General features: G+C 37.2%; 1 protein-coding gene across 7 annotated transcripts in view; it reads right to left on the bottom strand.

Moving 5' to 3' along the window:
* Positions 1-14,469, bottom strand: part of ITSN2 (intersectin 2) — a 120,123-nt gene that overhangs the window by 66,247 nt on the left and 39,407 nt on the right. For all 7 annotated transcript variants that reach the window (XM_020870444.2, XM_020870446.2, XM_070450997.1 and 4 more), the window contains 11 exons: positions 13,820-13,983; positions 11,956-12,162; positions 11,729-11,825; positions 10,535-10,674; positions 7,731-7,794; positions 7,033-7,170; positions 6,484-6,569; positions 5,524-5,786; positions 4,540-4,689; positions 1,775-1,915; positions 513-600 (listed from right to left, as the gene is read on the bottom strand). In XM_020870444.2, coding sequence (XP_020726103.1) covers positions 513-600; positions 1,775-1,915; positions 4,540-4,689; positions 5,524-5,786; positions 6,484-6,569; positions 7,033-7,170; positions 7,731-7,794; positions 10,535-10,674; positions 11,729-11,825; positions 11,956-12,162; positions 13,820-13,983 — 1,538 coding nt within the window. The remainder of the gene's footprint in view (positions 1-512; positions 601-1,774; positions 1,916-4,539; positions 4,690-5,523; positions 5,787-6,483; positions 6,570-7,032; positions 7,171-7,730; positions 7,795-10,534; positions 10,675-11,728; positions 11,826-11,955; positions 12,163-13,819; positions 13,984-14,469) is intronic.

The following is a 14,469-nucleotide window of genomic DNA, read 5'->3' as shown; positions in this document are numbered from 1 at the left end:
TGGTAAAATTCTTCACATGAATCACAAAGTTAGATGATTTAAAGTCCCAGGAAGGGCATGCCAGTTGCTTAGGCCTATCATTGCTGTACACTATTACCCTAGAGTCCAACAGGTTTGGCTTCATAGAAAAGTGTCCTCATAAACAATTCTTTCTACAATTAGTGAAGAATCTTGCCAAAATGCACAGATAGCATTGTGTTCAAGTCAAACTGAGGTCTTGTTTAACTGTAATCTAACATTTTATTTGATTAATATTTAAAGTATATAAATAAAAATGGTGTGAAGACAGGAAGTCAGACCACAATTGTTACTTTATTTGCATTTACTTTTTATTGCTAAAAATGACCCAACATGTGATAATTTTCACATTATTTAAAAAAGTTTAACTATAGTAAAAAAAAAAATGTTATTTATAATAGAATGATGCTATTATTTAAAAGTAGCAGAGTATGCCTGACACAATCAGAAAAGAATAAAGAATAAAAGAGGCAAAACAAACCTTAGAGACTTACCAGGTGTATTACTGAGCTGCATGTTTTTAATTCTTTCATTTAATAACTGCTTCTCTGGCACCAAATAGATAAGTTTATTTTGATACTCCTTACAAAAAGAAAAAGTAGTACCTGATTAAAACTCTATAATGTTGTCTAAGAATTTTTTGAAAATGCAAAAACATGATTTCATCACTCTTAAAACTTAGTATATGATTAAAAAAAAACAACTTAGTATAGGATTAATATGTAGAATAATATATAAATTGCTTATAACTTATAGATAAACTAGAATGGGATTACACATGATTTAAAATACAAATATTTACACATAAATCCATTTACAAAAGACTGGCTGAAAATAAAAGGTGGTGAAGAAAGCTTTGCTAGCAGGGTATGTCAAGAAGCCTGACAATTTCCCATGTACTAAAGGATGAGAACAGGCACAGCCTAAGAGGTGCCTTTGGTATCTGCACTGAATGGTATGTGGAAGCAGGCCATAATACACCAGGATGAAGATCAAAGAGGAGCCAAAAACTCAGGGATAACTGAGAAAGTGGGTGTAAATCAGACAGGAAATGTTATTTGGCCTCTTGTCTACATCTGCTGTGAGAAAGTAAAAACATTATGTTAATTACTGTTAGTCCTTACGAAAAAACACATTTGGTTAAGAGGACTCGAGATGCAAAATGCTTCCAGGGTCTCTTTTCTGCACAAATAAAGAGCAGAATTACCAGGTCCCTGAGGGCATATTTAGTAAAAATATTCTTACCACAATTCTGAAAGAACATTAGGTAAAATTTCCTAAAAGTAGTCACAATAACCTTCAGTTCAGTCGTGTCTGACTCTTTGCGACCCCATGAATCGCAGCACGCCAGGCCTCCCTGTCCATCACCAACTCCCAGAGTTCACTCAAACTCAGGCCCATCAAGTCGGTGATGCCATTCAGCCATCTCATCCTCTGTCGTCCCCTTCTCCTCCTGCCCCCCTTAGTTTAATATATATTTATGTATGTATTTATTAAAGATTTAAAATACAAAGTGGCAAATGCCCAGGTAATGTATAAATATTAAGCAGAATTTAGCCAGGTGTCAGGCAGAGTTTTAGGGAGTCCATGAGACTCCTGATATTCCACAAGGTTATGTCTACTATCCTTTTACAAAGGAGATCACTAGAGGCTCCAAGGGGTTCAGGACCCCAAAAGCAAAAAACTGCTAGATTAGGAAGAGTTATTTATTAGTAACTGCTCACAGTAAAAGACAATTCAGCAGCCAAGCACTCACCTGAAGCTCCTGTTGAAGCTGCTTGATTTCCATGATTTCCAGGTCACACTGCTTATCCAGAACTTCCAGCTCAGTCTTCTGAGTTTGCTTTCGGAGTCGGACGTCTTGAAGTCTGCCTGAGATCTGCTGATGTTTTCCATTCTACGGGAAGACCATATAAATACACAGTTACATAAAATGCTACTAAGAAATGCTCCCATCAAGAGAATAATATTTTATTTAAATTGTAAGTGTCATTTTGTCATTTATATTCACTCTACGATAAATGTCTAAAACCAAGTTAACTCAAGAGAGTGATTAGCAGGAAACTTTTCTGTTCATGGAGTTCTCCAGGCAAGAATACTGAAGTGTTGCCATTCCCTTCTCTGGGGGATCTTCCCAACCCAGAGATTGAACCCAGGTCTCCTGCACTGCAGGCAGATTCTTAACCTTCTGAGTCACCAGGGAAGCCCCTAAGATAAATGTCTAATACCAAGTTAACTCAAGAGAGTTATTAGCAGGAAATGTATCATTCTAAGAGACTTACATATTAAATGAGAAAGCACAGAAACACAACACAATGAATTTTGTTTTCTGAACACAGCATTCAGACACTAATTTTTAATATTAAAAAATATCAAAAAATAATGAGGAGGAGAGGGTGTTAGTATGTGACATTTAGGATTACCTTCTCTGAACTTCTATTTCTACCTTCAACACTGCCAGCTAATTTCTCTAACTAAACAGTGTCCAGAACTTCCCTGGTGGCTCAGAGGATAAAGAATCAAACCTGGATTTGATCCCTGGGTTGGGAAGATCCCTTGGAGAAGTGAATGGCAACCCACTCCAGTATTCTTGCCTGGAGAATCCCATGGACAGAGGAGCCTGGCAGGCTACAGCCCATGGGGTTGCAAAGAGTCGGACATGACTGAGCAACTTTCACTTCATTAACCAGTGTCCAAGAGGGCCTCTTTGGCCATGATACTCTTCTCTTACAACAATATTTCTTTTCCCTTCTGAGAAGGAAAAAAAAAAAGGAACAAAAAATAGCAGAGATTCTCAATGGAAGCTAAGAAGAAGGGAAAGGTGTCATGGGCTGAATTGCATCCCTCCAAATTCATATGTTGACTGTATTCTCAGTGACCTCAGAATATGACCATGTTTGGAGACAGGACCTTTAAAGACTTCACCTTGAAAGAGGCGATTAAGATTAAATGAGGTCAGGTGGGGGCCCTATTCCAATCTGATTGGTGTCCTTGTAAGACAAGAACATCTAGACAGAAAAGAGACAGTAGAGACACACAGGCAGAGAAAAGACCACGTGAGGACACAGTGAGGAGGCAGCCATCTGCAAGCCAAGAAGAGAAGCCTCAGAAGAAATCAGACACGTTGACTCCTTGATCTTGGACTTTCAGCCTCCAGACTGTGATAAAATTAACTTCTGTTGTTTTAGCCACCTGGTCTGTGGTATTTTGTTATGGCAGGCTTAGCAAACACAGTGGGGTGAGGGAAAAAGAGGCCACTGGTTAAAAATCACCTATAGTGAGGTTTTTACTGAGAAGTCTGTTTCATATTTGAGAAATATATGCTGAAGGGAATATGCTGTGCCCATCCTGGAGTTCATGTTATTTTCTTCAGCAAATATAAGAATAGGCTCTGGGCTTTTCCAGACTCTGCAATTAATCTGTGCTACGTGCGACTGTTTGGTGTGTTACTCCAGTTCTTGGGGGGATACACAGTCTTAAGGACACCTCCCATTGTATTTTGAAGAAAAAAATATAAAGTCAACACAATGGTTCAGACAGATATCCAAATAGCTACACAAAGAAGTTAAAGTTTTCAGGACTGTTCTGTGGTACTATGGCATGCTTAATAATTGTGGTATGCTTTTCTACCTATTTGAAGGCAAAAAACAGTATCTTTTTGATGAAAGATACTATGACTTTTTAAAAATGTAATTCATCAGCCAAATAAAACATCAGATTACAATTAAACAAGATGCAAATATGGTTCTACTATACATAGCTACATATGTATTTTTTGCAAAACCCTACTATACAATCAGGTCAGGTTTATGGAACTTCAGAGTTGTAGTTGAATAGCATACCTTACTCAGACCCTTTATATCTTCTCACCCTGCATTTTAAGCAAAGTCTTTTAACAGCTTGATGCCCCAACATCTGATGTGTGAAAACTGATAAGCATAATGGCTAGTATTAGTTAACAACCATAGTCTTAGAGAACTGAAAGAAACTGTAAGAGATCATTTAGCTCAGCAGTTTCCGAGCATTTTTTTTCTTTTTAGCAGTAGAATCCTTTTTTCCCAATCAAAGTTTAGATAAAGCTCCAATAAAAGTGCCACAGATTAATGTGGCGATTCTCTGTTGTGAAGTGTGGGTAGAAGTGGGGAGAGCAGACACTGTCCTGCCACCTTGGCTCCTCTCTCCCACCTCTTGCTTATCCTTCTGTAGACCATTTTCCAGTGTGAAAAAATGAAAATCGCTGAACCAGCACAAAGTTTTACTTTACAGATGCACAAATGAGGTACAGAAAAGGGAAATGTCTTACCCAAGAGTACACTGCCTATCCACATCTAAAGTAAAACCACAATTCTCAACATTTTGAGTCACTATTCTTTTTTAGTAAACTATACTGTCTAGACTGTTAAAAAGCACATATGAAAATATGACTAATTATTCATGAGGTAAATTTAAAAAACAGTAATAATTCTCAACAAGTAACTCTTGCATCATTCAGATAAATTTCACTTAAATCTATAAGCGTACCAGTGCTTCCAACTCAAGATGGAGGCTCTTCTTTTTAGAGTTTAACCTGACAATTTCTTCCTGTTCTCTATTCCTTCGACTGAGAAGCTCCTGTCTACGAATTCTCTCCCATTCTAAACGACGTTGTCTTTCAAGTTCCTGTTTTGCGGCCTGAAAATAATGAATCAAAGTTAATTTTTAAATTAACACTTTTTGCACCATTCAAAAACTGATGGGAGGACAAAGTAAAGCTGAGGCAGCATTTAGCACTGAGTGGACTTGAGGTCGAAGGGTAACTGGGCAAACCTATTGTTATCAATGGACCTAAAGACTTTCACAAAAGCAAATTCATCCGCCAGACTTTCTGACTGCTTCAAGCATCATCTTCTTGCTGCAGTTACTTTTCCCTTAATAAACAAAAGGACAACTCCATACATATAGATATTAGTATGAATAACTGTACCTTTCTTCTGGTATCAGGGAATAAGAAACTTTTATTTACAATTATTTCAGTGGCACTGTAATTTACATGCACAGTCCTGGAAAATGCAGCCAGGCCTCCCAGGGACCCCACACAGCACCATTTATCCCAAGGATCTGTGTAAGCTCACCTTCTTAATTCCTCTCAAGGAGGAATTTTTCTGCCTCTCCAATTACTTGATCTTTTACTCTGGATCCTAAGCTTAGTTTCATTTAATGACCTGATCAACTGACTTCTTCTTCTGGCTCCTCGCTCAACTCAGCTTTGTGACCAATCCTGCTCTGATTGAGATAACACCTGCAGATATGCTTTCTCTACCAGCTGTCAGCCCTGGAAACCCTTCATAAGCAAGGACCCTCTTGCCTTCACAGGGGAAGAAAGATTCAGATTCATACAGGGTAAGAATGAATGAATGAGGCTGAGAAAAATAACAACAAAAAGTACCATTTTTTATCAAATGAAATGTAGCCACTTATTAAAGGAAATTATTTCCCTGGAAATAAAATAACTTAAAAAAAAATAACCTCTCGTCTTTCTATTTCTTTTCTCCTTTCTTCTTCCCGTTGTCGCTCCAATTCCCGCTGCTTCTCCAAGCGTTTTTCTAATTCAAGTTGTTTCTTCCATTCTTGCTCTTGTAGCTCTCTCTGTTTTCGTTCCCATTCTTCCTTTTCTTTCTGGGCTTTGCGCTCTGCCTCCCTCTGCTGCTGCTCCATCATGGCCTGGCGTCGCTTTTCCAGTTCCATGTTGCCCCGCTCATAGTTGGCTTTCCGCTTGTCCTCGAACGTAACTGAATAAGGTACAGCGTAAGCACTCTTCAGCATGAAGCACCTACCTGTAATCTGGTTTCAACATCCTCATGCCTTGTGGTCATGTGAATGCAATTTCTCTTTGGATACTTCTAAGGATAATCTTAACTCAAATGTAAATAATACAATATTTATTTTCTTATAAGAATATTCATTTTGGGAAAAAACTCATTCTAGGAAAAACAAATCACTAAGTTTGAGTCTGTCTAAGAGAAAAATAATTTTACTATTCCTGCCAATAAAAATACTTTTCAATTTTTTTTCTCAGCATTTTCTTCAAGGATAACCAAAATTGTATGGCTCTCTATTTGTTATATGCCCTAATTTTTTAGTATTTTTAAATATATACACATATACATTTTCAACCAGTATTTAAACTTTTTTTAAAGCTCAAGATTTCATCATAAAGCTTGCTGTAATGCTTCTTCCAAAAGTGGGAAACACTTTAAATTGGACATCTAATACATACACTCTTGCCAAATATATACACCAGTCTCTTCTTCTCCAATTTGACTGTCTTAATTTTATTGATGTAAAAATCCATCCTATTCATCAAATAGTTTCTCATATAGCATTTAATATATTAAAAAAGTTAAAATTCTAAATATTCATTTCTACTTCACAGTAAAATTTAAGAGCATTCACTATAAAATATACAACTTGGACATTCAATGTTACCTGGTAATTTTTTCTGGGGTTCCTCATCTTGCGTTTTCTGATATGAAGGCAGAGTTCCGTTAATGGAATCAATTTGCTTTCCTCCTCTAAGAAAGGCAAACAACAAATAAATTTAGCGTTATGAGATCTGAGAATTTTAGACCAGACTATATAGACTACCAATGACTACAGCAATTTAATATTTAGCATATAATATTAAAGATATTTAAAACAGTATGGTCTATAGTTACACTGTACAGAAGTACATGAATTATCAAGCCAGACAGATCTGGATTCAGATCATGGTTCGACCAGTTACCATTCTTGGGTAAATTTATTCTTAATCTCTTTAGGCATCAGTTTCTTTATCTATAATGTGGTGAAAGCACATACGTCCTTCTAAAATCTACCCTCTTATCAGTGTAACTCACTAAATACCAAAATCAAATGGCAATGTAAATGCTTCATTTTCCACAAAAGTGGAGCAGAGACCTCAGGAAATCCCAGAGTGAAAATCTTGTCTGCCCAGCATGATTGAAACAACACCCCTTGACCGTCAGAGACACTCACCTAAAAGACGGAGGGACGAGCTCAGGAGGTAAAGCCAGCGGCAGCGGCTGCCCGGCTCTGGCCATGTCAGTGAGGTGCATTGCAAGGATGAACTCCTCAGCCTTCAGCTGTCCATCACCGTCAATGTCAGCCAGAGTCCTAAAGAAAGTGTAAAACTCCACAACTTAGAAAGCCTATTTAGAGCAAAGTATTTTCAGAAGAGTTCAATCTTTTTATTTTTAAAGAAACAGTAATGACAGAAAAACAGCTGGGTTAATATATTTTAGTGAAAAGTACATACAGAAAAGTGAGCTAATTTTTGCCCTTAATTTCCATATCACCAAAGAGAAGGAAGAAACTTTGAAATGTAAAGGGAAATATTCCCTTCAAAAAGGTAGCTTGTCTTGGTTCATGGTTAATTCACTTATCAAATCACCTCAAGCTCTACACTGAAAATGAGATATTCTCTAATTCTCCACAGAAGGTATTACATAAAAGCAAACAAGTTTTACTTGTAAAATAATTAAATGCCAAATTCTCAAGGGTAACATTTTACAAAGCAATTTTATTTGCTTGCAGGTTTGTATTAACTGTCACACAGTTGCTTTTGTGGAACATTTTTGAGTCACAAACATTTACAGAAACGACTTCTTTCTTATGTCTAATTAAAAATCATACAGAATGTCTAGTTAAAAATCATAATTAATGGGCAAACTCACCATATAGTAGCTAGCTGAGTTTGAGAAAGATTTGACTGAAGAAGAGCATTTCTAGCTTGAAAACCTGATTTAGTGGGGAAAAAAATACATAAAAGAAGATTCTTTAGCCTCTTAAAGTCATGCAAACTTAAATAGCTGTACTCGTGAAATAACACTGCTGCTATCCTGGGATTTTATCATGCACGAAGCACTGATCATTCAGTAGTCATCAAAATAAACACATCCCCTGGACCAAGGAGTTTAAAATCTACAGTCAGTAGAAGAAAGTGCCCCCATGTCCTTCCAGAAGATAATGGTCCCCACAAGTGACTATCACAAAGGACTAAGCCAGCATTAGAGGCCAAGCTCCCAAGCACAGCTTTGCTTAGCATTTTCAGATTTGCTCTTATCTCTCTCATTATTTCTTTGTCTCTACTCTTCCTCTTATAAATAACGTGTAAATCATTTTTCAAGGATCTGTCCTGGGCACTCCATTCTCTCTGTGCATTCATATCCATTTCTGTGACTAAACAGCACCTGGAAGTAGAGGATTCCTAAATGTACATCCACAGCCCAAGCCTCTCCTTTAAGTTTAGACGTCTACATCCAACTGAAAAATTTATGTATGTATTTCACAAGCATATCAAACTAAGTACACACCAAATTACTCTTTCAATCTCCAAAGAGGCCTCTGTTCCTAATCTCCACCCCATTCTTCTCTGTGAATGGTATTAAAGGCCATCCAGTAGCTCAAGCCAGAAATTAGAGCCCCCTCTTAACCCTCCCTGTCCTGTACACCAGGTGCAACATCGAGTCCTGCAGTTCCACATCACTGTATGTCTAGGTCCTTCTCACCTGTGAAGTCAAAATCTAACGTCACCTTCTCAGAAAGGCCTTCTCTGTCCACTCTACCATTCAATATATTTCCTGCTTCTATCCTTTATATCTGATAACATAATCTGTAATGTAACATTTATTTGCTTGTTTACCTGTTTGTCTGTTTCCCCTATTATGCTAAGTTCTATGAAGACAAAAGCCTTGACTGCTGTATCCATTAATGTATAACTCATGCCTAGTACCTAGATGCTTAATAAATATCTGCAAAAGTAATGAATAAAATTGTAACCCAAAGTTTTCCTCTATCTTAGCTGCAATGGGGGCTTACTTATATGAGAGCACCTGATAATAAAGACAGCTGACATTCACTGAATGCTTACTATGTATGGGAAACTGTTCAACTTCTTTTCTCTCCTTCAGTGAGACAAAACAAAAACATGTTTCCATAACAGGCTCCTGATCTTCAATGAATATATTCCAGAACAGAAAATCCCCCTTGGCTTCAGAGGAACACTCACTCCTAGTGAGCCTGTCTGCGGTTTTTTGACCATGATGAATCCGGAGGTTTCTCTGGTGAAGGCCTCCTAGTTGGTAGAGCAGGTGCCACACCTCCCACGCTCAGGTGCGTAAGCCACAAGCGCTGGAAGAGCCAGCCCTACCCTGCGTCCAGCCTGAGTCAAGGGGCATCCTAACAACCCCACACAGAAGACACACAACTGTCAGCTTTTCCTCAGCAACCACGTGCACTACAAAGCCAGCACAGATGCTGCTAAATCCACTGCTTCACTCAACTTTAAACACAAAGATCTGGATAATCAAAGCAACATATTCTATATGGAACAGACTCAAATATACCACATATTGTGACAAGCAATCAAATGTTTATATATGTAACTTTAAAATCTTTTCCATTCTTTTTTAATAGAAACTGCATACAGGAAATACACTGGAAATAGCTTACAGCCTCACTCAATTAATTAATAATACTCAATAGACTTCAAACAAGATGTGAGATTTGAGGAGGTTTTTTTTTATGTTAAAGGAAGATTCTTTCACAATGTTTTTTACAATGTCAACCTCTGCTGTAGCGCAAAGTGACTCAGTTATATACACACATACATTCTTTTTCAGTATCCTTTTCCATTATGGTTTATCACAGGATACTGAATACGACTGTAAATACATTAGGATCTTGTTGTTTATCCATGTAGTAGTTTGTATCTACCAACCCTAAACTCCCAATCTATCCCTCCCCTTACCCTCCTTCTTCTCAGCAACCCTCTGTTCTCTATGTCTCTGCGTCTGTTTCCATTTTGTAGACAGGTTCATTTGTGCCATATTTTAGATTCCACATATAAGTGATATCATATCTGATAAAGCTCTACTATAAATACTTACTTTACTCTGCCTAAACTCTAAGTCGTTGCTGAGTGAGGAGAGAGGGGTCAGTGAGAAGACCGGAATTCTACTTGCCTAGTGTCCTCTGTTTATGTCCACTTCACCATCCTCAATTAGTGAATTTGGGTGTTTGTTATAGCATGGACTCAAATGTCCCACGGGGATCTCAGGTTATCTCAGTTTTATAGCTACACTTGGGTTGGAGCATTAAAGGGTGAACAGTGTTCAGGTGAGGCGTTTGGAAGGACAAGCAGAGAAAGACCCGATGAGGAAGGAAACTCTCACAGAAACTGAGGCTTAGTGTCACACTCTGGTCACATGAGGACAAGGAAGATGAGGTCTGACTTTCTCAAGGGAGAGGTCTTCTTTTCAAAACACTGGGTGTGTATCTGTGTGTTTAACTTGATTATATGAACTTTGACCTCTTACATAACTTAACCATTATTTGTATTTATCAAATGACTGCTACCTTTTTTGGATGTTCAAATTTTCAATGAGCTACAAAATACAACTTCAAATAAAAGCTCTTCAATAGAAGTCCATAGAAAATCATAACTTTCTCACATTCTTAAGCACTGTATGCCACTTACCTGAGAGGTATCCACTCATGCTTTTGTCAAGACTATTAAATTTTTGCCGATATTTTAATCTTGAAGGCTGAGGAACTGCCCACTCTGAGGTCCCAGTCTTGGGTGAGTTCCCTGGGAGGGAAGCAGTTGAGGAAGTTGAGCTGTAACAAAATTTATTTTAAATTTTTGTTATTAAATAAAATACATTTAAACTTTATAAGTCAGAGACAATAAGAATCCTACCTTCTATAATATAACAGTAATTGCTTTTGTATTTGATACTGAAAAAACAATCTATCCTTATGGTACTTTAGGAAAGTAAATACCATATGAAGTTTCAAACTACCATATACCAAATACCTATCATGTGCCAGGCCCCACACAGTGCTAGGGCCTTTATAAATATTATGTCTAATCCCCATGACAAACTTAAAAGATATTACTGTCTCCATCTTTCATATGGACAAACTACAGCTCAGTGATGTTGAGAAAAACAAAGTTACACAATCAGTGAGTGTTTAAGCAAGGATACAGACATTGTTTTTCTGGGTCATTGTTTTAAAGAGTATTATTGTGATTTATACAAGGAGTGATGAATGAACATTGATGCTTTTGTGCCTTCTGAAATTTAAAGGATACTCAATTAGTAGTTTTTGCTCAAGAAATAATGTATAATGATCATGAGATGCTTTGAGAAATTTTTGAAAGGAAAAATATGTAGCTTTGGGCAAAAAATTGACTGATTAAAATATAGCAGGATACTTTTAGTTTATATAAAACAAAATTTTCAGAAGTAAAATACTACAGACTTAATAATTCTAAAAATAAAATTATTTTATGTGAATTACAAATAGTAAATTCACCTATAGTATTTACATTTGGTCATTAGAAAGTAAAAGCTGGATAAGCTCCAAGTTTAAAAAACAGTCATTTGTTAAATATGCCTTTGTTTGTTGTTTAGTCACTAAGTTGCATCCAACTCTTTTGCAACCCCATGGACTGTAGCCCACCAGGTTCCTCTGTCCATGAGATTTCCCAGGCAAGAAAACTGGAGTGGGTTGCCATTTTCTTCTTCAGAGTATCTTCTCGACTCAGGTATCAGAAGCCTGTCTCCCCTGCACTGGAGGTGGATTAGGCAAATTCTCTATCACTGAGCCACCTGGGAAGCCCTTCTTAATTAAAGCCTAAAAAGTTGAAAGTTTTAAGTATTCATACCTACTAGATCCTAAATCAATCAGAGACTGGGCTTTCTGTATATTAGCACCACCAAATCCTCCCATCATCAGACTGTAAGATGACGTATGAGGCAATGCTAAAAAAAAGAAAAAGGTTCACATTAAACCATTTCACAAAGTATGAAAAAAAAATCTGTATCTACTGGGGTGCAAATATAACAGTTTCTTCACATAAAAATACTGACTCATTAGACACAAAGCACTTACTTGAAGAAGAATAAGGAATGGATAAAGGCTGAATGAGACTGGTGGTTCCATTTGGTAATGATGAAGTGCTAACGGAAGGCACTAGGGGAGCAGGCATCATTAGGGGAGGGAGGGTGGTCCCTGAAGTCGCCGAGGACAAGGGTGTTGCTATGGGTGCAACTGGAGGCAATGACTGAGGAATGGACAGATTGGGCATGCTTCCCATTCCTAAGGACAAAACAGAACACATTTTCTGGTGCTGGTAAACCAATTATAAAACACAGGACAGAAAACAAGTTTATAGTACAGTGAGCAGCTGCTACGTTACAGAAACACTGTGGGCAAACTATCAATAGATTTAAAAACTTCATTAAAGCAAGATGGATCCAGCAGTGTAGGAGGTAAACTACTGCTTTTAAAATCAATATTCTGACCTGTGTGAACTGAGGCAATGTCTATTAAGAAGCTAAAATTCTTTTCTAGTATCATGAATAAAACTAAGTAGGCCTTTTCCAACTACCCATTAGTATCCTCAATGAGAGAATGTACCACCTGATTGAATGTGGGTTTTTGTATAGCGATAATAAATACAGTGCTGTTGAGTTCACACACACACACACACACACACACACACACTCCACAAACTCTTCCCTCCTCCGCAAAGGATGTTCTAAATTCTACATACTTAAGGAGACCCATTTATGCATACATATTATGTGCAGGAAAAAAAGCATGCCATCTGTTTCACTTTTCTTATATGCAACACATATATGGATTCAAGGAGAATTCTTTAAAAGGGACAAAGTGATGACTCATTTGTTTACTAACTGCAGAATACAAAGTATACTATATTAATATGATTACACAATGATTTGATATTTATCTCTAGAATTCACTGCAAGAGTGAAAGAATTTAGCATTTTAAGATCTAACATCTGGAGTGGAAGACCATGGTTCAGATATAAAGAGATTCTACTTGAACGTTCCCAATGAGTGCTCCTCACAAATAATTAGTGAGATAATGGCTAATCAAAATTAATGGAAGACTGGTGATCTCAGATGAATATGTAAATTAATTAGCACAAAGTTTCCAACTTTTAGCCCTAAATTTGGCTGGCAAATTAACCTTTAAAGAAATTTCTACTAATGTATAATTTAAAATTACTCCCCAAATTAAACCATTTTGAATTTAAATTGTTCATATTTTTTGTTATGCATACAAAGTATAGAAGAAACTAAGTAAGAATAGTATTTAGGATTAGCTATGACTAGCAGGATCATATAATCTATCATGCAACTGGGAATTATGAAAGGGGTGGGAGAAGGTGAGGGTGGGATGTTTCGAGAGAACAGCATCGAAACATGTATATTATCTAGGGGGAAACAGATCACCAGCCCAGGTTGGATGCATGAGACAAGTGCTCGGGCCTGGTGCCCTGGGAAGACCCAGAGGGATCTGGTGGAGAGGGAGGTGGGAGGGGGGATCGGGATGGGGAACACATGTGGATCCATGGCTGATTCATGTCAATGTGTGGCAGGAACCACTACAATACTGTAAAGTAATTAGCCTCCAACTAATAAAAGTAAATGGAAAAAAAAAATAAAGATGAGATATCAACTTGCCAAAAAAAAAAAAAAGGGAGCACAAACCAGACTAGATGCCGGAACAACAGGCATAAATCACACTGTCCCTAGGAAACTGGGACACATGGACTCCCAAGCTATGACAGCGAACTTAAAATTTCTAATCTCAGACATGAAAGTTAACTTGGGAGTCTGGGGACTGTCATTTTATGCCAACAAATCCTTTTCTGATTCTCAAACATTATGCCTATGAATCAAGTTTAATTATCAAATATATTGAACTAAATTAAGAAACACATACCAAAACGAGCAGAAATTAACGGAGAGAACATAGGAGGTTGTTTCATAATGGGAGGAAGAACCACAGGCAACTGTTGGCCTTGAAGCTTTAGTTTGATGAGTTTCATAGCTATGGAGAACTCTTGTTGATCCATCTTCCCATCCTTGTTCAGATCTGATAAAGCCCTAAAAGGATGATGAGGCCGGTGTACTGTTACATAGGATCAGCATTACTTTTGTAAATAACATCACATTTACACGTAAATAATCACTTAATTAAATGTGAGTCTATGTGTATAACAAAAAGCTAAAACCTGTACAATAATATTGACCAAAAACAGTATCTAATAAAATACTATGGGTCTATATAGACTCTAGATACCTTTGGGATGAATTCCATTGGTCCAAATGTAAAGAAATTATACAAGAGTATAATCATTCTAAACAATTTGTTCAAATATTTACCAAATGCCTGCTAAGTGCCTGGCCCTCTGCCAGGCATGGGAATGGAGAGAAGGGTGGAATAGGGGTTGATGTTTACTGTAAATACATTAGAAAACCAAAACCTTAGATATTATAAAGAACAATTTCTTTAAGGCAGGAACAAGGGAAGGGTGAGCTAATCTGAGGTTTAAAGATGATGAAATAAATAACTACAAAATAACATAATGA

This window comes from Odocoileus virginianus, chromosome 2 (genome assembly GCF_023699985.2).
Source record: "Odocoileus virginianus isolate 20LAN1187 ecotype Illinois chromosome 2, Ovbor_1.2, whole genome shotgun sequence".
NCBI classification, from domain to species: Eukaryota; Metazoa; Chordata; class Mammalia; order Artiodactyla; family Cervidae; genus Odocoileus; species Odocoileus virginianus.
Note: the sequence above shows the minus strand (reverse complement) of the source record. Positions and strands in the feature narration are given on the sequence as shown.